The sequence below is a fragment of the Schistocerca serialis genome, chromosome 4, assembly GCF_023864345.2.
Source record: "Schistocerca serialis cubense isolate TAMUIC-IGC-003099 chromosome 4, iqSchSeri2.2, whole genome shotgun sequence".
Taxonomy (NCBI): Eukaryota; Metazoa; Arthropoda; class Insecta; order Orthoptera; family Acrididae; genus Schistocerca; species Schistocerca serialis.
In genome coordinates this window covers 223,114,199-223,136,021 of record NC_064641.1, presented here as the reverse complement: position 1 = coordinate 223,136,021, position 21,823 = coordinate 223,114,199, and the positions used below count along the sequence as shown (strand labels likewise).

Sequence of the window (21,823 nt, the reverse complement as noted above, 5' to 3'; positions counted from 1 at the left end):
GATATTTATATTAGAAAGTGAATTCATTCCAATGAGTATTTTAAATAATAATAATTATTATTATACTTTAACGTTTTGGCGCCCTTGCTCCGAACACAGCAGCCAATCACAGAGCAGTAGCATTATGCAGGCCGTCTTTCTCACGGGAATGGTACCGAATCTAACATCTGTTACAGGTACCTCACACCACATTTCGTCATCTATATACTTCTTGCATCTCCACTGCTCTGGGAACAGCTTCTTGGAGCCTAATATGATGGCTGACTAAGCCAGAAATATTACACCGGCTACCGTGAAGTACGTTGTATGAGACATTTCGCATTTGCTACGCGCCGGCTAAGGCTGCGGTCACAGGGGTACCGATAGTGGTGGGTTTCGCCGACGACCGACGTCGGCCGAAGACTGCAGATATTCTCAAATTATTTCGCAACTACAAGCGCGGTCTCAATGCATCCTATCTCATCGCCCGCACGTATAGATTTCGGACGACCACCGCCAAAATTCAAATCAGTTTTCTTGTTTCTGCCATAACGGCCGGCGCGACGCAAAATTTGGACTATGAGAAACTGGTGAGTTTAGTCGGAGGAGGAGTTTGTGGCGTCCTGACGATGAAAATCATCAGAATATAGGCCAGACTCTATGGACTGAAATTGCAGGTTTATTGGAAACAGCAAGTAGACAAAAGTTTTACCGCATATTTAAGGTGAAGGTTATAGCATAGGCCCTAGGAAAATAATCTGTTCAAGTGACAAGGATGGCTTATCTTGTGCTTAAAGTTACAGCTTTAGGCTGTGGTGCGTGTACATTAGCTGTCTACAAATTGTTATTATTATTATTATTAGTTCTTTACTTTCTTAGACGTTAAGTCTGGTTAAAAATGGAAAGTGACGCGGACCTTGATCAAGCGTCACTATTATTGAAACTTCCTGGCAGATTAAAACTGTGAGCCAGACCGAGACTCAAACTCGGGACCTTTGCCTTTCGTGGGCAAGTGCTGCACCATCTGAGTTACCCAAGCACGACCCAAGCCCCGTCCTCACAGCTTCACTTCTGCAAGTACCTCGTCTCCTACCTTCCAAACTTTACAGAAGCTCTCCTGCCGACCTTATTATTATTGCTTGCTGCCGTTTTTATACCACTAGGAAGGTGATTCTGTTATATGAAGTGGTTTGCAAATGTGATGTGTGTATGTTTTTCCATTTTCCAGTGCTGTCGGTGTTCAGAGTATCTTATTCTAAACTTTATTTATCTTTCACACGTACGCTGAATGACAGTCATTGAAGGTTAATTGACTTGTGTTTGCACAACTTCAGATAAATTCAGCGAAACATATTTCCAGTACGTATAGAAATGTGATTAGAATTCTATTACAAATGCGATATTTGCATTAAAGATACAATTCTGCTTCAGGCAAAAACTAGAAGTGACACGTTGACATTTGATGCCTGGCGATTACATTTTTCCAATAATTAGGCTTACACCACGTTCTGAAAAGTACAGTTTCAAGATTTTTGTGTGGTATATTGGATGCTACTTACGATGCCCTAAATAATAATTTCAAAGCTAATATTTTCACTCTTGCACCCCAAATACTACAAAATTTTTAAATTTATTCTGCAGCAAATATTGGAGCTATGTTTCGTGCAGGTGCACTAAAGGTTGCTGTAATATAGTTGATTTTCTTTATTAAAAGGTACAACCAATCTGAAATACTACTGGCACAGAGAAATCTTGTTACTTCTGTTCCTCAGCCAACCTACAGCCTGGACTCGCACCTTCAGATTTGAATCTGTATGGCCCGATGAAGAATGCAACCTGCTGAAAGCAGTACGTGAATGATGCGGAGGTTATTGACGTGCAAGATGTTAGCTCCGATGCTGACCAGTAGCGTGATACCACGCGGTTATACATACCATCCCAGTAAGACTGTCAAATGTTGAAAAAACAGGATTTTGTAACCAAAAGAGTGGAGAATAATATGGTGTATTGGAATTCTACACCCCTTGTAGATTCACAGGCTTCACCAGTATAGAATCCAAGATCCACAACTGAATAATGGGCTCCATGAAACCTACTTATTCTGGACGCAGGGTTGTCAGGTTCTTAAGAATTCCCGACTTTGTTTAGAGACAAAACACACAGCTACAGCTTCTAAACTGAACCAAGGCGGATTTTTTTTGAAACAGCATCTCTAAAGCTACAATTAACACACACAGGTCTAGAATTGACATGTATATTTTACGATTAATTGTTTGTTGTTCTTACGAACTTACTTTCTTTTCGGTTTTCGAGACCGACTGATAAACTTATGTTCTGTACGCTGCAGTGCTTCTGTGTTTCTTTACGTTTTCACCTCCGTGAAAGAGCCTGAACACAGAGTTATAATATTCATCTTTGTTAAGCTGTTATTAAGTCTTACAGCATTGATTATTAAAGCAGAACTTCAACGTACAACACAACAAAAACCAATGGGCCCCAGCTGCTTATCGTCTGCCTGCTTTGGATGAAATTAACCGATGCAGCGAGCGGAAAACATATCGCGTGTACGTAGCTTTTGAGCCACTGTCTGTATCAACAGCATTTGTGGATTTCAGATTTTTTTACACGATGGTTGTCAGAGAGGAAAGTGTGTTTACTGTAAATGGTCCTATTTCCAGATGCAGTTGTTGCAAGCGGACGACGACATCACATGATCGATTTCAGGCAAACACCTCTGTAGCGTATAAATACACGTGTCAACAGGGTGCTGAGGCTTGCCTACCACAGTGCAGCCAACTAAACGTCCTAACGTGTGCTACATACTTCCCTGAAAATACAAGTTACACTTGGAGGTAAAACTCGCAGAAATGTTGTTCAAAATCAAAATCGTATTACCTTTTGGGATATTTAATAAAGACCCTAACTGCAACAATTACGCACTTTTATCACAAGGAAAGGGAAAGGTACGAAATACGTGACTTAATAAGCAGTGGCACAGCAAACAACAATGGCTACTTCACGCAGTACCGGTACCGGTACTGTTACCTAGCTAAAATGGGGGTCAACAAAAGAAAGTAGTGACCAACCGTTGGTGCCTTCCAACTAAGGCCGTTTTAGACTACTCGTACTCATTCTTAGTATGCATTTTACAGTTCGTGAAGCATACTTACATATGGATCCGTAGGCAGACAGTAAAACTAATAAACTGCCAGCGCTACGAAGAAGGGGCAGTTGAAATGGAAAACAATTTTGAGGTAATTTGTATGTAGTAATACAGGGTTATTACAAATGATTGAAGCGATTTCACAGCTCTACAATAACTTTATTATTTGAGATATTTTCACAATGCTTTGCACACACATACAAAAACTCAGTTTTTTTAGGCACTCACAAATGTTCGATATGTGCCCCTTTAGTGATTCGGCAGACATCAAGCCGATAATCAAGTTGCTCCCACACTCGGCGCAGCATGTCCCCATCAATGAGTTCAAAAGCATCGTTGATGCGAGCTCGCAGTTCTGGCACGTTTCTTGGTAGAGGAGGTTTAAACACTGAATATTTCACATAACTCCACAGAAAGAAATCACATGGGGTTAAGTCGGGAGAGCATGGAGGCCATGACATGAATTGAATTGCTGATCGTGATCTCCACCACGACCGATCCATCTGTTTTCCAATCTCCTGTTTAAGAAATGCTGAACACCATGATGGAAGTGCAGTGGAGCACCATCCTGTTGAAAGATGAAGTCGGCGCTGTCGGTCTCCAGTTGTGGCATGAGCCAATTTTCCAGCATTTCGCAGGAGAAAAAGGGGCCGTAAACTTTAAACCGTGAGATTGCACAAAACACGTTAACTTTTGGTGAATTGCGAATTTGCTGCACGAATGCGTGTCTGTTCACTCACCATTAAGAAAAAATGTTGCTTCATCACTGAAAACAAGTTTTGCACTGAACGCATCCTCTTCCATGAGCTGTTGCAACCGCATCGAAATTTCAAAGCGTTTAATTTTGTCATCGGGTGTCAGGGCTTGTAGCAATTGTAAACGGTAAGGCTTCTGCTTTAGCCTTTTCCGTAAGATTTTCCAAACCGTCGGCTGTGTTACGTTTAGCTCCCTGATTGCTTTATTCGTCGACTTCCGCGGGCTACGCGTGAAACTTGCCCGCACGCGTTCAACCGTTTCTTCGCTCACTGCAGGCCGACCCGTTGATTTCCCCTTAGAGGCATCCAGAAGCTTTAAACTGCGCATACCATCGTCGAATGGAGTTAGCAGTTGGTGGATCTTTGTTGCACTTCGTCCTGAAGTGTCGTTGCACTGTTATGACTGACTGATGTGAGTGCATTTCAAGCACGACATACGCTTTCTCGGCTCCTGTCGCCATTTTGTCTCACTGCGCTCTCGAGCGCTCTGGTGGCAGAAACCTGAAGTGCGGCTTCAGCCTAACAAAAATTTTGAGTTTTTCTATGTATCTGTAGTGTGTCGTGACCATATGTCAATGAATGGAGCTACAGTGAATTTATGAAATCGCTTCAATCATTTGTAATAGCCCTGTATCTGTTGACTCCACAGAAAGCATACGGAAATTTATAGATGATTAGTAATGTGGAACGCCACTTCTGAAGATTATTTGAGATGCGATGCCCTGAATGTCAAGTATTACATAAACAGTCTCCGATCATATTAATATAAAAAATAAGTAAGTCTCGAAGTAGGAAAACGGAGGAGCGGAAGAAGAAGAAGCCCAGAAATTTATGGAAAGTGTAGGCGTATAAGAGACAGTGGACAAATATTCATGCTGTGGCAACTTTTTAGCATAACAGTTCAGGAGCCCGACATCTGAACAAAGGAAAAGATAGGGTACATGTAGCTCCTCGACATTGAAATGGGTACCGATGATGCAAAAAATACAAAATCAATATGCAACCTCCATTCTAGTGGATTCTGGGGTCTACGGCTTTCCGTAATTGTCGTGTCCGAGGACGTGAATCTAAATATAATCTTTAATGATCAATGCTGTGTGTAAAAAAACAAAAAAAAAGTGTAAATGATATAGTGAAAGCTCATTAACCTTCCCTTGACAGACCCTCCGTTAAGTACGTATTTTGAATTTCACGAATAATCACTGGGATGATCTCTTTTGCAATATGAAATAATTAGTTCAAACTAGTAAGCGAGTCATTGATTACCAGTTTACTCCCGCAACCTGATTTAGGTTTTCCACGATTTCCCAAAATCGCTTCAGGCTGATGCCGGGATGGCTACTTTGAAAGAGCACGGCCGATTTCCTTTCCCTATCCGAGCCCGTGTCAGGTCGCTGATGACCTCGTTGTGCACGGGACGTTAAACACTGATCTCCTCTTTCTCCAATTAACGAAATGTTATTGTCAGCCTTATTGCTGCAGTTTAGCAAACAGAAAGTCTAAATCTCATTATGACGTGAAATTTGCAGACAAAACGTCGCTGTCACTTTGTACATCTCGCACCTCTGTTATTTAGACGCTTTTATTAACCATAGGCCAGTCGCCTTCGCGCTTCGTTTTTCTGTCGCCATTACATCACATGATCACAATACACGCAGCACCAACTCCTAGCAAACTTTAAGCGTGTCGAAAATCTGTTCTTAATAATTAGGACAAGAATTATATCTTTCGTTCAATTAGGCGAAATTTTTAGGTTGTTCCGTACTTGAGAACCGGCAGGTAAAAAATGCCTTGTGCAACAGTAAGTGGCAACATGTTGGCAGCCTAGAATGCGAAGCTCCCACTGGCGCATTGTAGCGGAACCAGTCCAATCTGCTAGTTGTCAAGTGCCAGGTATTTTAGTTCATCCCCAGAAGAAAGGAAAAATAAAATTGTTTCGCGAATCCACACGTGGCCAGGCGTATCAGATCACGCCTTAGCTCAGCAATTCAGTTCCTGTGACTTGCAGACATTTCTTTAAGTAACTTGGGATATTCACAGCGCCTTCGCAATACATATATTCACTTGTGAAATTTGTCACTAATAACCCGTCTCACTTTGGCACAGAAAGGGGTGAATTATGCTGCCACAAAAATCTTTGGTCGTTTGCCAAATACACTCCTGGAAATTGGAATAAGAACACCGTGAATTCATTGTCCCAGGAAGGGGAAACTTTATTGACACATTCCTGGGGTCAGATACATCACATGATCACACTGACAGAACCACGGGCAAATAGACACAGGCAACAGAGCATGCACAATGTCGGCACTAGTACAGTGTACATCCACCTTTCGCAGCAATGCAGGCTGCTATTCTCCCATGGAGACGATCGTAGAGATGCTGGATGTAGTCCTGTGGAACGGCTTGCCATGCCATTTCCACTTGGCGCCTCAGTTGGACCAGCGTTCGTGCTGGACGTGCAGACCGCGTGAGACGACGCTTCATCCAGTCCCAAACATGCTCAATGGGGGACAGATCCGGAGATCTTGCTGGCCAGGGTAGTTGACTTACACCTTCTAGAGCACGTTGGGTGGCACGGGATACATGCGGACGTGCATTGTCCTGTTGGAACAGCAAGTTCCCTTGCCGGTCTAGGAATGGTAGAACGATGGGTTCGATGACGGTTTGGATGTACCGTGCACTGTTCAGTGTCCCCTCGACGATCACCAGTGGTGTACGGCCAGTGTAGGAGATCGCTCCCCACACCATGATGCCGGGTGTTGGCCCTGTGTGCCTCGGTCGTATGCAGTCCTGATTGTGGCGCTCACCTGCACGGCGCCAAACACGCATACGACCATCATTGGCACCAAGGCAGAAGCGACTCTCATCGCTGAAGACGACACGTCTCCATTCACGCCTGTCGCGACACCACTGGAGGCGGGCTGCACGATGTTGGGGCGTGAGCGGAAGACGGCCTAACGGTGTGCGAGACCGTAGCCCAGCTTCATGGAGACGGTTGCGAATGGTCCTCGCCGATACCCCAGGAGCAACAGTGTCCCTAATTTGCTGGGAAGTGGCGGTGCGGTCCCCTACGGCACTGCGTAGGATCCTACGGTCTTGGCGTGCATCCGTGCGTCGCTGCGGTCCGGTCCCAGGTCGACGGGCACGTGCACCTTCCGCCGACCACTGGCGACAACATCGATGTACTGTGGAGACCTCACGCCCCACGTGTTGAGCAATTGGGCGGTACGTCCACCCGGCCTCCCGCATGCCCACTATACGCCCTCGCTCAAAGTCCGTCAACTGCACATACGGTTCACGTCCACGCTGTCGCGGCATGCTACCAGTGTTGAAGACTGCGATGGAGCTCCGTATGCCACGGCAAACTGGCTGACACTGACGGCGGCGGTCCACAAATGCTGCGCAGCTAGCGCCATTCGACGGCCAACACCGCGGTTCCTGGTGTGTCCGTTGTGCCGTGCGTGTGATCATTGCTTGTACAGCCCTCTCGCAGTGTCCGGAGCAAGTATGGTGGGTCTGACACACCGGTGTCAATGTGTTCTTTTTTCCATTTCCAGGAGTGTAGTATTAAAAGTGTGACTAATAGCCAACCAACATTTAAAAGCGAATTAAAAGAATTTCTGAATGACAACTCCCTCTACTCAATAGATGAATTCTCGGGTATGAAGTAGTAACTGAAAAAACTAATAATAATTATTTGGTGCATAGAAAACTTATTTTAAAGTGACACATTCTACATCATTACAAAATGTGATATTCATGATCTATGGAACAAGGATTAATGTGTGTATGTATGTATACTTGTTTACACAGCTGGTGAAAAGAGACACTAGAAATTGCAGCGTGCAAAGTTAAAACAGATCTGCCAGAATTTCTGGTTTGTATCCATGGGATAAAAACTTTCACTCTCCCTTTTTTTGGTAAATATGCTTGTCATTAGCATTGCACAGCATCTGTCTGATGCAAAACCTAACACCAATGCAAAGTTCTGGTAGGCTGAGTATCCATAGTAAAATAGTTAGAGATTCTGCTCTAAGAAGAAGATGATGTGATGGCAGATGAGCCAGTTTCTGCATCTTTATTTCCTTTTAGGAGATTCTAATATTTAACTGTGCAGAGTAACATAATCAGTATTTGAAATATGCCCTTGTTGCTCTAGGCACAAACATCTGTTGGTGAAGTTAATCAAAGTGGCTGATGGGAGCGACTGTAAATGGGAATTGCTTGTACGGTCGCTCCCATCAGCCACAGCGTCAAGTGTCAACTTTGTTTGCGCGTGTTAGTAAATTTACTTGTCTATTCGGTTGAGATGATTATAAGAGACACGTTGGTGCTAGCAGTTTCAGGAACATTGTGTTTGCTGTAGGTGGCAAGAAATAATGAAATGGAATAAACAAACAATTATTGAATAGTTACAATTAGCATAAAAGCCAAATACCTGTATTAGAGAAATCTATTTATGTCTGTTTATGTAACTAACAGCTGATTTGTGTAAACTGAACACTGTTTGGCACTTGTACTTTCTTGTCTGTGGGTTAATAATGTTTGTGGTGTGTTTCAGAGTGGAGTATGTGGTGCTGCACAATGAAGGTGGCTGTCCTCTTGGGATCCATGTGGTGCCAGATTATGACTCTCGTGGCCGTGACCGTGGCCTGCTAGTACAAGGTGTCGAGCCAGGAGGTAGAGTTGCACGGGACGGTCGACTGGCTCCATTCGACCGCATCGTCGAAATCAACGGACGAAATCTCCTCGACCTACCCTTCCATCGGTATCTACACAATGTACTCTATAAGACTCTGCATATCGAGATTACTTTGTGTTGTTATTAGTCCCTCCTTTGCTTGTTTCATTAGGAAATACAGTGACAAAAAAACAGATGATTCTTTGTGGGCATCCTAGTATCTTGGATTATTGTAGTTGTAGTTCCTATGGTAAATGTACAGGGTGACAGTTATTGAACTATGTGTGGAAAAAAAATTAATTACAAACTATGGTGTACACACTCTTTATTCAACATGTAAACGTCATTACAGATATTCAGATGACACGTACAATATGCCTGCCATCATTGGCGATAATGTGGTGCAGATGAATAGCAAAATTCTGCATGACCCATTGAAGTGTCAGAACATGAATGTTGTCAGTGACATCCGGAATGGCTGTTTTGCGCTCGGCAATGGTTTGGAGTTACTGCTACACACGTTGTCTATAATATAGCACCACAGAAAGGAATCCCATGTGTTCAGGTCTGGATAATATGGTGGCTAATAAAGGCCCATGCCAGTGACCTCTGGGTACCACAGAGCCAGAATGTAGCCTCAGAGTGCTCCCCCAGGTCATCAAACACTCTCCTGCCTTAATGGAGTCAGGCTCCATTTTGCATGAACCACATATTTTCAAAATTGGGGTCACTTTGGATAAAGGTGAATGACATCAACCTCCAGAACCTTCACGTACCGTTCGGTAACCACTGTGCCATCAAGAATATCGCACTGATTATTCCATGACTGGACACTGCACACCACAGTCACACTCATTAAGGGTGACGAGACTTCTCGAACGCGAAATACGGATTCTCAGTCCTCCAAATGCGTCAATTTTGCTTATTGGCAAACCCATCAAAATGAAAGTGGGCTTTGTCACTAAGCCAAACAACAATGTACATACTACTTCCCATCATGCCCCACAGTCAATTGTGCAGTTTGAGTGTCCTGACAGAAACCGTTCAGAGGTTGTGACAGTTTTATTTCCTATAGTTCAATAATTGTCACCCTGTATGACAGTGACAATTGAATCTTTTACAGTTTTCTACACTTTGTGGGTAGCAGTTATTTAATTCAGAATTTCTTAAGAGCTGTGTATTAAGGTTACTGCCTGATAAACAACAGCGTTGTTAGCAAATAACCTGAGAACTCTATCGAGCAGATTAAATGAGAGTGTCTTGTCATGGTTCCTCGATGTTGTCTTTCTGATCCGCTTCTTGTAAGAAAATGATGGCAAATTTGACTAGATTTTAAAATGTAGGAGATGAATATCACTTTAATAATCCCTATTTCCATGTAGGAAGATAACTGGTATTTCAGAATAAAATTCAGTTCTCAGTTGCAACAATCAGTGTTGCTGAGAAAATAACATCTGTAAGTACCACCATAGATTACTGGTAGTTTTGAAGCTGTGATGGCAGTCCATCATTCTCAGTTTATAAGAACATTGTGTCTGTCTGCTAAGCTGAGTGGTAATGTGTTTGCCTACCATGCAGCGGGCCCATGCTCAATTCCCTGCCAAGTTGTAGATTTTCTCCGCTCGTGGAGAGGGTGGTGGTGTTGTCCTCATCATCATTTCATCATCACCGATCTGCAAGTTGCCCAATGTGGCATCACCTGAAAGAAGACTTGCAACCTGGCAGCTGAACTTCCCTGGATGGGGCCTCCGTGCCAACAATGCCACACAATAATAATAATTTTTTTTTAGTAAATTTCACTGTTCACTCTTTGAGTACCTTTAATTTCTCATCCAACTATTGAATCTCACCTATATGTACAACAGCATCTGTGGTAACCAGAGTGCCAGTGTGATTCACTGGATAGCACATCTCCTAGTATGCAGGAGACTTAGATTTGAATGCTGGTGCTGGTACAGATTTTCATTCACTGCTTCAGACTACATCATTATCTCATTATATCCATTTTCAGTTATGTTGATAAATAATCTATGATAAATAATTTTCTCTGATCCAATCATTCTGATCCAATCATTCTGATCCAATGCAATTTACATTTTGTATACAGGGTGCAAGAGATCTTCAAGGACTCTCTTCAGTCACCTGAATTGAGACTGCGAGTTGTAAAACACCACAGGTCAGCAGAGGCACCAAAGAAGCCCCCAGCACCTGTCTTCCCAAGGTCTCTTACTGACGCTCTCACAGAGAGGGACAGCGTTGCCATGGTTGAAGGCGAAGAAAGAAGTGAGTGTTCTCATACAAACTATTTCACTAAATCTAAGCAACTGAAATTGTATAAGTAAACTGATAACATCAATAAAGGAAGAGTTATTTAAGTAGATTAATTATTATAATTCTTACTTTTTTGTGCTTTCAGCGAGCTTAGGTACCAAAGTAGCAACAGTTTCTCCTACAAAAAAGGTATCCTCCCCTGCAGTGCGTCCACCTGCAGGTTCTAGTCTAATAGCTGCCAATACGAGAAAGATTGGCCGAAAAATGGAGCTTGAACTCACAAAAGGTCCACATGGTCTTGGGTTCAGTATTACAACACGTGATAATCCAGCTGGTGGAAATTGCCCCATATACATAAAAAACATTCTTCCTAAGGTAATATGTTACTGATAATAGAACTTTTTCCAATCTAGATTATCACCGGTGGTGGTGGTGGTGGTGGTGGTGGTGGTAGTAGTAGTACTAGTAGTAGTAGTAGTAGTAGTAGTTGTTGTTGTTGTTGTTGTTGATCATGTTCATACACTACATTGTTCTGTATCTTAGGCATTGCTCAGAGTCCTCGATATGGGCTCGTTTATGTGTGTCACTATTCTTTTTCCTTCAATATTCTATCTAAATGTGAAAAAAAATCAATGCAAAAGTTTTGCTTCTCATAATGATTGTCCTTTTCTCTTTTTTGCATTCTTCTCATACACATCCCAAAAATTCACTATTTTCCATATGTTTTTCAACACCTTGTTTTATTTGGTACATATCCCATACCCTTTTAACTGTCATCCTTAATATGTGTTTATTATTACTTTTATTTTTTTTAGCTTGTGTGTCCTTTGTGATAAGGAGATTTTGATGACCTCTCTCTCTCTCTCTCTCTCTCTCTCTCTCTCTCTCTCTCTCTCTCTCTCTCTCTCTCTCTCTCTCTCTCTCTCTCTCTCTGTGTGTGTGTGTGTGTGTGTGTGTGTGTGTGTGTGTGTGTGTGTGTGTGTGTGTGTGTGTTATGACAGTAATACAATAATGCTCAAGTGAAGCAAAAAGGTTCATGTTTATGAATGTCCTATTCTGAATGGTTTCAGAGATAGAACACATTTAAAGTACATTTAATTTTGGGCTAATGGTACGCACCTGTGTGTCTTACCCACCTAGTTTCTTTGACATTTTATTCTGGCCCAACCTTCCTCTTTGTTTTCAATCCCTCTGCTTGGGATGTCTTCCTGCCATGAACTAGCCCTTTAAACTTGCAGCTGTCCATGGCGTGTTGCAGGTGCGAAGGTTTGAGAGTGTATCAGAGATAAATATCAGTTGGCTGCGTTTTTATATGCCACACATTTACAATTCGAAGATCATGCAGAGATGGTGTATGTTTACAGCTTCTGTAGTGGTTGTGCCCCCTTCTGCTGTTGAAGACTACCATCAGTGCTTTCACACACATCAAACCCCTGATCCTAGTGTGTTTACTGGAGTTTTCAGCACACTGTGTGAAACTGGTTTTCTTCCAAGTTCCAATTTTTCTGCTGAACATTTTATCCATTTCATATGAAACATGTTGACATCTTTACATTGACGACAATGTTACACGACTTGAATTTTGCCCCCCATCAAATGACAGTCGTCATGTGCTGCCATTAATACTGTTCACTGCTGAAGCCACATTTACAGGAATGGAAACAACAACACATATAATAATCATTGATAGGTGTTTTCGATCAGTGCTGGGAGCAGCATGATCGGTAACATTTTGATAGGGACAGTCATTTTAGTAGAGTAAATGATGGGACACAATTACTTGGATTTTCTGGAAAATTCGTTTGTTGAACACACTGAGGATGTTCCTTTTGTTGTATGGTCTGCAGTGTATTGCAGCATGACAGAGCCCCTGTCACATTGTACCATGGTGAGGGAACATCTCAACTGCATTTACTCCAATCTCTAGATTGCCCTGGTAGTGCCGGTTAACTGGCCACCAAGATTGCCAGACCTTATATAATTAGAGTTTTGTTTCTCGGGTCGTATGAAGTCTCAAGTTGGACAAAAAAATGATTACACAAATGCACTGAAGTTGATGGTGGGATGTATAAACATTTGTTGTGAACTTTAAACCTACTGAAGTGTGAAGTGAATGTTAAAAGTGTGTATTTTTCAGTTGATGCTTTGTAAATAACAATGTACATTAAATGTGTTCTATCTCAGAACCCATTTGGGTTAGGGCATATGTCTGTATGATGTTTATTGCTTCAAATAAATATTCCTGTCATATCCCTGAATATTGACCCTTACTCTTGGGACACAGTGTGTTTGTTCGTTTTATAACAATACTGCTGTGAAACACATTTAATTCTGTGGAAAAAATTGTTGTTACTTAGTCATAAATAGCAATGGTGTAATGGGCAGAAACTTGAGAAAACATCAAATGTCTTGAATAGAACTTAAGATTAATGTTCCAAAGGAAGTAAATAGAGGTGGGCAGGGATAAGTTTTTGTGTTGGGAAGGAAACAGGGTTACAGTGATGTGCTTCAAACTGTAAAAAGTAAAAGTGTCCAACATGAAAGGGGGCCAGTGAATGAGAGATTCCATGAATTGCTCATGCTTAGACTGAGCAACAGCATTGATTTTTGCTACAAATTTCGATTGTAGAGTTACTAATAATGCCTGTATATGATGACTGAATTGTTATGGAAAGAATTATATTATTATGACAATCTGTACATCTTAAAGCCGTAATCAAATAAATAGCTTTTAATATTTTTCTTTTTGTCATAACATAATTTTTGTTCTTATGCAAAACTTGTTTGAAGTTGTGGGGCTGGAACAATTTCTCCAGTGGAATCTCTGATGCTTGCATGTTTAGTTTAGCTAATAGATTTATTTGCTCATTTATAGATAAGATATTCATTGTGCACCAGTAAGTAGTAGTAATATTTCACAGCACATAGTTGAAGAGATTTCTTGAACTCTTTCCATATAATTTAAAAATAAGTGGTCAGTCATAAAAAGTTATAGGTTTCGCAACAGGAAAGTCTGACTGAGTCTTAGTTATGAATGGAAACACACACAAGCAGTAGAGGCAGATCATTATAACACTGACACAGACAAAATTTGTTGAACTGAAAGAATCTCAGAATCATAGCATTAAATGCAATGAAGCATGGTGATTTATGTGCCATGTGGGCAGCAGTCTCCATTCTTATGTTTCTGAGAAATTAAGTGATTAATCTAGTTATATGTGGTATTCTCTCATTTATAACTCGGTGTGAACTTACACGTGTGCATAGTTCCAGAGTAGAAGGGTTTGGTAAAAATGGTGGTGGTGTGGGGTGTCTCTCTGCTGAATAGAGAGAGATGCTTCAATGTATAGGTGACTAGTAGAAAAATTCAGCTAGCAAGTTTGTTGATTTACTTTAAAAGTGGAAAGATGTGAATGAAATAGGAATGGCCTGAGGCATAATTACAGAGAGAGAGAAACTGAAGAACTGTGTTTAAGGGACATACCGAATGTTGTTGTTAGTATTAATAATGCAGAAATACTTCATTGACTTCAAGGATAAACTGTGCTATTATACACTACAACAGTTACTGCTGAACTTAACAATTTATTCAGTGGCATTGAATGGGTGCAAATTTTTTTAACTGCACCAATCATCTTTTCTGATTACCTCTTTGCTTGTAACTAACATTAGAAAAATGAGTCCCACACAGTAGAGAACTGATGTGTGTTGAAACCTTGCATAGAACATGGCATCAAATCCACAGAACAGTTATGGTGTGAGCACTTTATTTGATTTTGATGGTGTGTATGGCAGGGTGCTGCTGTGGAGGATGGTCGCTTGCGCCCAGGTGACCGCCTACTGGAAGTGAATGGTGTTGAAATGACAGGGAAGACGCAGGCAGAGGCAGTTGCTGTACTGCGTGATGCTGCTCCTGGCAGTAAGGTCCGCATTGTCGTCTCACGCCAAGAGGATGCGGCTCCCAGCCCTGCTCTCCCACGTCAGATTGTACGTACTATATTCGCTGGGAGAATTTCATAACAGGAATAAATAATGCTCACTGCTAAAAAATATCTTTTATTCATTAATCTCCAGCACTCGGAACTAAATTCTTACTATAATGACTGTAAAAAAGAGCTTTTGTCACATTGCGAAGGAATGATAATGACATAATACTGTAATGAAATTACATGTGTTAGTAATCCTCTAGAAACAGCTGCTATAAGCTTAATTCATTAAACAGCATTGTTATCCCATTTGAAGTACTATTACTTTCTCTGTTTAGACCTTTACTATATTATCTACAGTGACTTTGAAAAATTATGTTGTGAGCATGTACGTGATTTCATTTGTGCACAGATTGCCACACATCTGGAGTTTTCAGAAAGTAGTTTCATTTCTATGTTGCATATCAGCCATTCTAACAGATACGCAATGATATGGGAGTTATTCAAAACAATTTTAGGTATGTTTGACACTCCACTAGTCGCAGTATTTCATATCTAAAAATCAGTGAAATATTTACCAGACTAATTCAGCAAATTGTGGTGCATTAGTTCTTGAGGATTTTTATGGGATACATTTTATTAAGGAAATGATTACTTCTACAAATGGTCCCGTTGCCACTACTGTTACTTCTATTTGTACAATTGAAAAGTACGTAAGAAGTCTTTCTTACACTTAAGTCTACAGCACCATTAAATTTCTTGAAGGAAGCCTTTTGCTGCTTGAGGCTGTTTTTTATCTGGAAAAAAAAACACTTTATTTCAAATAATTTTGTCCTGAATAAAACATAACTCCATTTGGAAATGAGTTCTCTCATGAAAACTAATATTGTTCTCCACACTAGGCATTAGTCTAATATAAGTTACTGTATTTAAAAAAGAGGGCATAACAACCCCCCCCCCCCCCCCCCCCCGCCCACACACACACACACACACACACACACACACACACACACACACACACACACACACACACACACACACACACACACAATTTCTCTCTGCACTGCACTGTAAAAATCAGGCATTGATTCTGCATGTTATATATGCTAAGCACATACACTGCTTAACAATATATACAAGTAGTTGTTGGGAAAGATGTAGCCAGTGAGGAAAGTAAGACTGTCAACCTATAGAGCTTTGTTTACTTAATCATAGCCAAGAGACATTGGTTTTGCTTTATTTGTGTCATTGTTCTTTAATTACACAAACTTGGTATATACTTAGTGTGGTATTATATCATAGTTACCTGTGCATGAAAAAATAACTTTTGCTTTTCATACTGTCTTTTTCTCTTGCCAGTACTATATAACTCTTTCTAATGTAGCTTCTGCAGTTCACTATAGCCAGTCTGCTTGATACCAGTTGTGTTGTAAATTATTGGAAGAATGCTTGCTAGGCATAGGTATACTGCTTATTATTTTATTATGGCATGTTGTCTACTTGCTTTTGGTCTGACAGAAGAGCAATATTCCACGGGAGGACAGGAATGATGAAAGAAGTAAATAAACTACACTGAGAAACATGTCTATATGTACTTCAAATATCCTCTTGGCCATCATGAGAGAGGCTGCAGTCATTTTTATCATTGACTCACAATCTTAGACAAAAGGTGAAACACAAAAAGTGGAGTTTCGACTATTTCTTCAGTTTATTCTCAAGTAGATAATTAATGAAAAATTTCAGTCAGTGGTACTACAGGGAATTCTTGTCCAAACAACAGTTTCCATGGGTCCAGTACTTTAATTTTGTTCCATCTCATAGAGTGTACCCTTAAAAATCACAATAGTACAGATTTTGTCACACACTTGCTTTAAATATGTTGTTGTGAAGTAATTCCTTTAGGCCAACTGTGTAATTATTTCTTTAAAACTGTCATATACTAATTTTTTGTAGATCTTGATTTGTTGCAATGATGGATATGATACTCCTGGGTACATTGGCAAAGTTCCTTTGTCATGCAAATGTGCATTCAGTGTGTCTGCTTTGGGGGGGGGGGGGGGGAGGAGATGTGGACATGGCCCTGTCTCCAGCTATTGAGGGTAAAGGGTGCAACAGTCTGTAAGCTGTTACTCATCCTCAGTACCTACAGGCAGGTGGTGGAAGTGGTGAAGACTGCTAGCTTGCTCACAGGATTCAAGCAGAGTTCGTAATTTGCAGCATCATACCCAGAGTCGTCTGGGGTCCTTCGGTTTAAAGCCAATTGGAAGGTCTCGGAGGCTCTGTTGATCTGTGACAATCATGGGTGCAGATTTGTGGACCTGCCTTATCGGGTGGAGAGTTATGGGACTCTTCTTCATAGGTCAGGGTGCACTAAGCAAAGGAAGCACTACTGGGGTAGCAGTGCACTCACGGAGTACACATGTGGTGTTTTTAGTTATGTGGTAGTTTGAGGTCGTCTGATTGCTTGCCTGTTGAAATGTAGATAGCCTAATGAGATCACGTACAAAGTAAAGGCACTTCAGCTACTGAAATTTTAACAGTAAATTGCCAAAGCATTTGTAACAAAGTTCCAGAATTTACTGTTCTCCAGAAGAGTTGTCACTTTCAAATTATTCTTGGAACTAAGAGCTCACTGAATCCCGAAGTAGGAAGTCTAGAAGTATTTAGTGATGCATGCAATGGCTTTAATCTAGTGAATGTAGTCTGGGACGTCTATGGATTCACAGCATTTGTAACAGTCAGTCAGTCAGTCAGTCTTGTGAAGTACTTAGAAAATCTACACTTCTGAAATATTTAGACCTTTTAGCTGCAAACAGGCCTGACCTTATTGACAGTGTCATTATAGGCAGGGATTTGTGATCATGAGAGAATCATAGCAATAATGGTGACTAAAGTAAATAAGTCCATCAAGAAGGCTAGGATAGAGAATTCATTAGAAAAAGCAGATAAGCAGTCCTTAGCGTCCCACTTGAACAATGAATGGACATCATTTAGTTCCTATATGACAGACATAGATGAAACATAAGCAAAGCTTAAACTGATTGTAAATTGTGCTCTTGAGATTTATATGCCAAGTAAGTGGATTAAAGATGGAAAAGACACTCTGTGGCTTAATAATCAAATTCATGAATGGTGAGGAAACAGATTGTTGCACTCTCAGTTAAAATGCATAAATGTAGACAGGCAAAAGTTAGTAGAAATTCATGCATCTGTAAGCATGCAGCTACTTCCACTGTCATACCTTAGTGAAAGATCTTGCCAATAAACTGAGAAAATTCTGGTCATACATAAAATCGTTAACAGACTGAAGGCTTCTATCTTGTCTTTCGTCAACCAATCTGGGGTGGCAATAAAAGACAGCAAAAGGAAAGCTGAAGTTTTAAATTTGACAGTTAAGAAACCATTCCCCTAGAAGGATCATACAAACAAACCATTATTCGACTGTCATACAGGGCATAGTAATACGCATCCCTGCAATAGAGAAGCAACTGAAAGAGTCCAAAACAAATAAGTCACCAGCTCCAGATGGAATGCCATTTCGGTTTTCCAGAGAGTCCTCTGTGGCATTCGCTCTTTATGTAGAAAGCATACTTAGCAAGTATTTATTGTGAATCTCTCACCCAGTGAAAAGTCCCAAACAGCTGAAAAAAGCCCAGGTGGCTTCTGTATATAAGAAGGGTAAATGAACTGACCTGCAAAATTACAGACCAATATCTTAAACTTGGTTTGCTGCAGAATTCTTGAACACATACTGAGTTGGAATACAATAAAATTCCTTGAGATAAAAAAGCTTCTGTCCATAAATAAACACAGATTTAGAAAGCATTGTTCATGTGAAACTCAGCTTTCCCTTTTCTTACATGATATCCCACAAACCTTGGATGGATGGCAACAGGCAGATTCTGTATTCCTAGATATCCGGAAGGTATTTGACACAGTGCCACACTGTTGACTGTTGTTGAAAGTCCATTTGGTTCCCAAGTACGTGAAGGGCTGGAAGACTTTCTAAGTAATAAAACCCAGTATGTTGCCCTCAAATATGAGTATTCATTAGAGACAAGGATATCATCAGGATAATGATCTGGCAGACAGGGGAGCAGCAGTTTACAGCTGTTTGCTGACAATGTTGTGGTGTACAGGAAGGTGGTGGTGTTGAGTGACTGTGAGAGGATACGAGATGACTTAGACAGAATTTCTTGTTGGTGTGATGAATGGCAGCTTGCTTTAAATGTAGAAAAATGTAAGTTACTGCAGATGAGGAGGAAAAACAATCATAACATTTGAATATAGCATTATTAGTGTGGTGCTTGACACAGTCACATCAATTAAATATTTGGGCATCACACTGCAAAGCAGTATAAGATGGAATGTGCACATCAGGTTAGTATAAGGAAGGCAGTTTCATTGGGAAAATTTTGGGAAAGTGTGGCTCATTCATAAAGGAGATGGCGTATAGAATGCTTGTGCAACACATTCTTGAGTACTGTTAAGAGTGTTTGGCAACCCTACCTGTTCAGCTTAAAGGAAGACACTGAAGCAATTCAGAGGTTGGTTGCTAGATTTGTTAATGGTAGATTCAATCAGCCTGCAAGTATTACAGAGATGCCTTGTGAACTCAAATGGGTATCCTTGGAAGGAAGACAGTGTTGCCCTTTTCATGAAACACTATTGCAGAAATTTAGAGAACCAGCATATGAGGCCAAATTATGCTATTTGACACACATGCAGGGTAATTTCTGCTACAAAAGCTATATATGTCTGTTTTGTTCCCCCATTTTTCGTTTGTCATACTTGATTTTTTTGGATAAAATACCTGTAATTGCTTCACTTGATATTTGACCATAAAGGGTGGAATTTAACACAGTAGATACACGTATATGAAAGAGATGTTTTATGTACATCTGTGTTCTAATAATGATGTGATAGTGTTCATCCACTTACAATAAAAAAGATATTAAACCACAAGCTTATTTTGAAATTTTTGCGAACAGCTATTAATATGGTAGCATTCAGTGGTGGTATATTAATGGTAATAGAAAATAAATTTGTTTTACAGTTTATTTGTACCTAATGTGGATCACATTCTTCCCAACCGATAACATTGTTGGAAGTTACCTTCCCCTGTAACCATTCAAAATGTGTTGTTTTGTGGATGGCTAAGAGAGCAACACTTACATTCTACAGCTTGGGATATATGCATTACATATGTCAATAGCATTAATTGAAATTTTGCTTTTAAATGAATTTTTGTTGAATGTAGAAGACTCAAATGTCCAAAGTAACACTTAACACAATATCTTTACTGTTATTCTTGCACTTTAGTAAAATTGATGATGTTAGTACCTGGATTCTGCTTTTTAACAAAACATTTTTCATGCTGGGGAAAGTTATTTGTGTAATTAAAATGTGGAATAATATTTCCTATTTGGCCCTAAGATGATTTATGCTATATCTTGTGACCACTGGAAAATTTTTTTTCCCTTCCTTCAACAGTAGACGCTGGGTTATGCTAGTGCTATTATATATTATCAGTATATTTAATAAAAAAATGTTAAGTAATGAAATATTTAAGAAAAATGTGTTGTAGGTTTCACATTTAAATACTGGTGGGTAAAAACACAGAGACTTGCAAAATTTTATGTGATTGACTTTGTTTATATCTTTACCTCAGAGCTGTACACACAGCCTGTCCCTGTTTGAAATCGTTTCACAAGAAAAACAATGTACATGAAAACTGTTTTTGTTCATATGAGTAGTGGAAAACACACATCATCTGGGAAATGGTACATGCTTGGTGATGCTGGTTGGTGGCTTTACAGTATGGTACTGTGTTGGTCCTGGCAGGTGGAGGAGCGATCAGCAGCAGCAGTGCAAGGGCGGACGCAGACAGGCTCAGGGCGGGACAACGGGGAGTGCGACCTGGTGGTGGCAACAGCAACCCCAGCAGCCACCCAGCAGGTGTGTTGTGTGGGTGGCAAAAACTCAGTGTTGAAGTGTGCTTGAACATTTTACCTTCAGGGGCATGGAAAATGCTTCAAACGGCACAAGTTCTTTTTCTTACTCTAGAACTGGCTGCTAACATTCAGTAAATTGTTTTTGTGTCACAGTAGTGTTCCCATCAAGCAGTACTGAACTTGATATCTTAGTAATGTTTCTTTCTTTCCTTCTTCTACAGGTTGCCCACAATTAAAGTTCTAGTTTCAAAATGCTGTAGTAAGAGAACCACTGCTCAGAAATAATGTTTTATTTTTACCAACAGAGGGCGCTGTAAGTGTCAGATTGTGTACCACCAGCACATGCATGGTGCATGGCTGTTCCTCAGTTTGCATCAGAGATGCCCAGCATAACTACCTCTGTGAAGGATCAAGCACTGCTGGTAAACCTCTTTCACAAGAACTGTGACTGTGTGCCAGTAACCCTGCAGAAGTTCCAGACACTCAAGAGTACGAAAAAAGGCATTGGTCCAATGTCTGCTAAGGATTTGGTGAAAATGATTACAAAAGTCAAAAAGATAGGTTCTTTTAAAGTGGAATGTGTGAGGGGGGTGGGGGGTGGGGGGGAGCAGTTGATCAGACACCTGTTGAAGATGTAGCCTCAACATTCCAGAGGAGGTTGAGCAATGGTCTGCAAACATGCAGTGCATGGGGAATTTCCCGAATGTTGGACATGCCAGCAAGCATGGTGTATAAAATCCTACAAAATATCTTGCATTACTACCCGTACGCAATCAGCCATGTTCAGGATTTACTTCCTACCGACTTGCGAGCAAAACAAACGTCCACTCTGAAATTTCTTGCTTACATGGAAGTGGACAGTGAATGGCCATGGAACTTCCTATGGATGGGAAAATGTCCAATATGCAGACTTGCAGAATATGGGCAATGGAAAATCCACACACACATCAACCACTACCACTTCTTTCTGCAAAGGTGATTATGTGGTGCAGGGTGATGGCATCGTTTATTTTAGGGCCATATTTTTTCAAGGAAGTGAGTCCTGTGGGTCTTGTTACATGTACCATCACAGCCTTTTGTGCACCGACATT

The 21,823-nt window shown here is 40.7% G+C and overlaps 1 protein-coding gene across 1 annotated transcript in view; it reads left to right on the top strand.

Moving 5' to 3' along the window:
• Nucleotides 1-21,823, top strand: part of LOC126474358 (partitioning defective 3 homolog) — a 222,176-nt gene that overhangs the window by 97,468 nt on the left and 102,885 nt on the right. Inside the window, exons 6-10 of the mRNA XM_050101825.1 lie at nt 8,462-8,668; nt 10,689-10,864; nt 10,998-11,227; nt 14,648-14,839; nt 20,623-20,736. Coding sequence (XP_049957782.1) covers nt 8,462-8,668; nt 10,689-10,864; nt 10,998-11,227; nt 14,648-14,839; nt 20,623-20,736 — 919 coding nt within the window. The remainder of the gene's footprint in view (nt 1-8,461; nt 8,669-10,688; nt 10,865-10,997; nt 11,228-14,647; nt 14,840-20,622; nt 20,737-21,823) is intronic.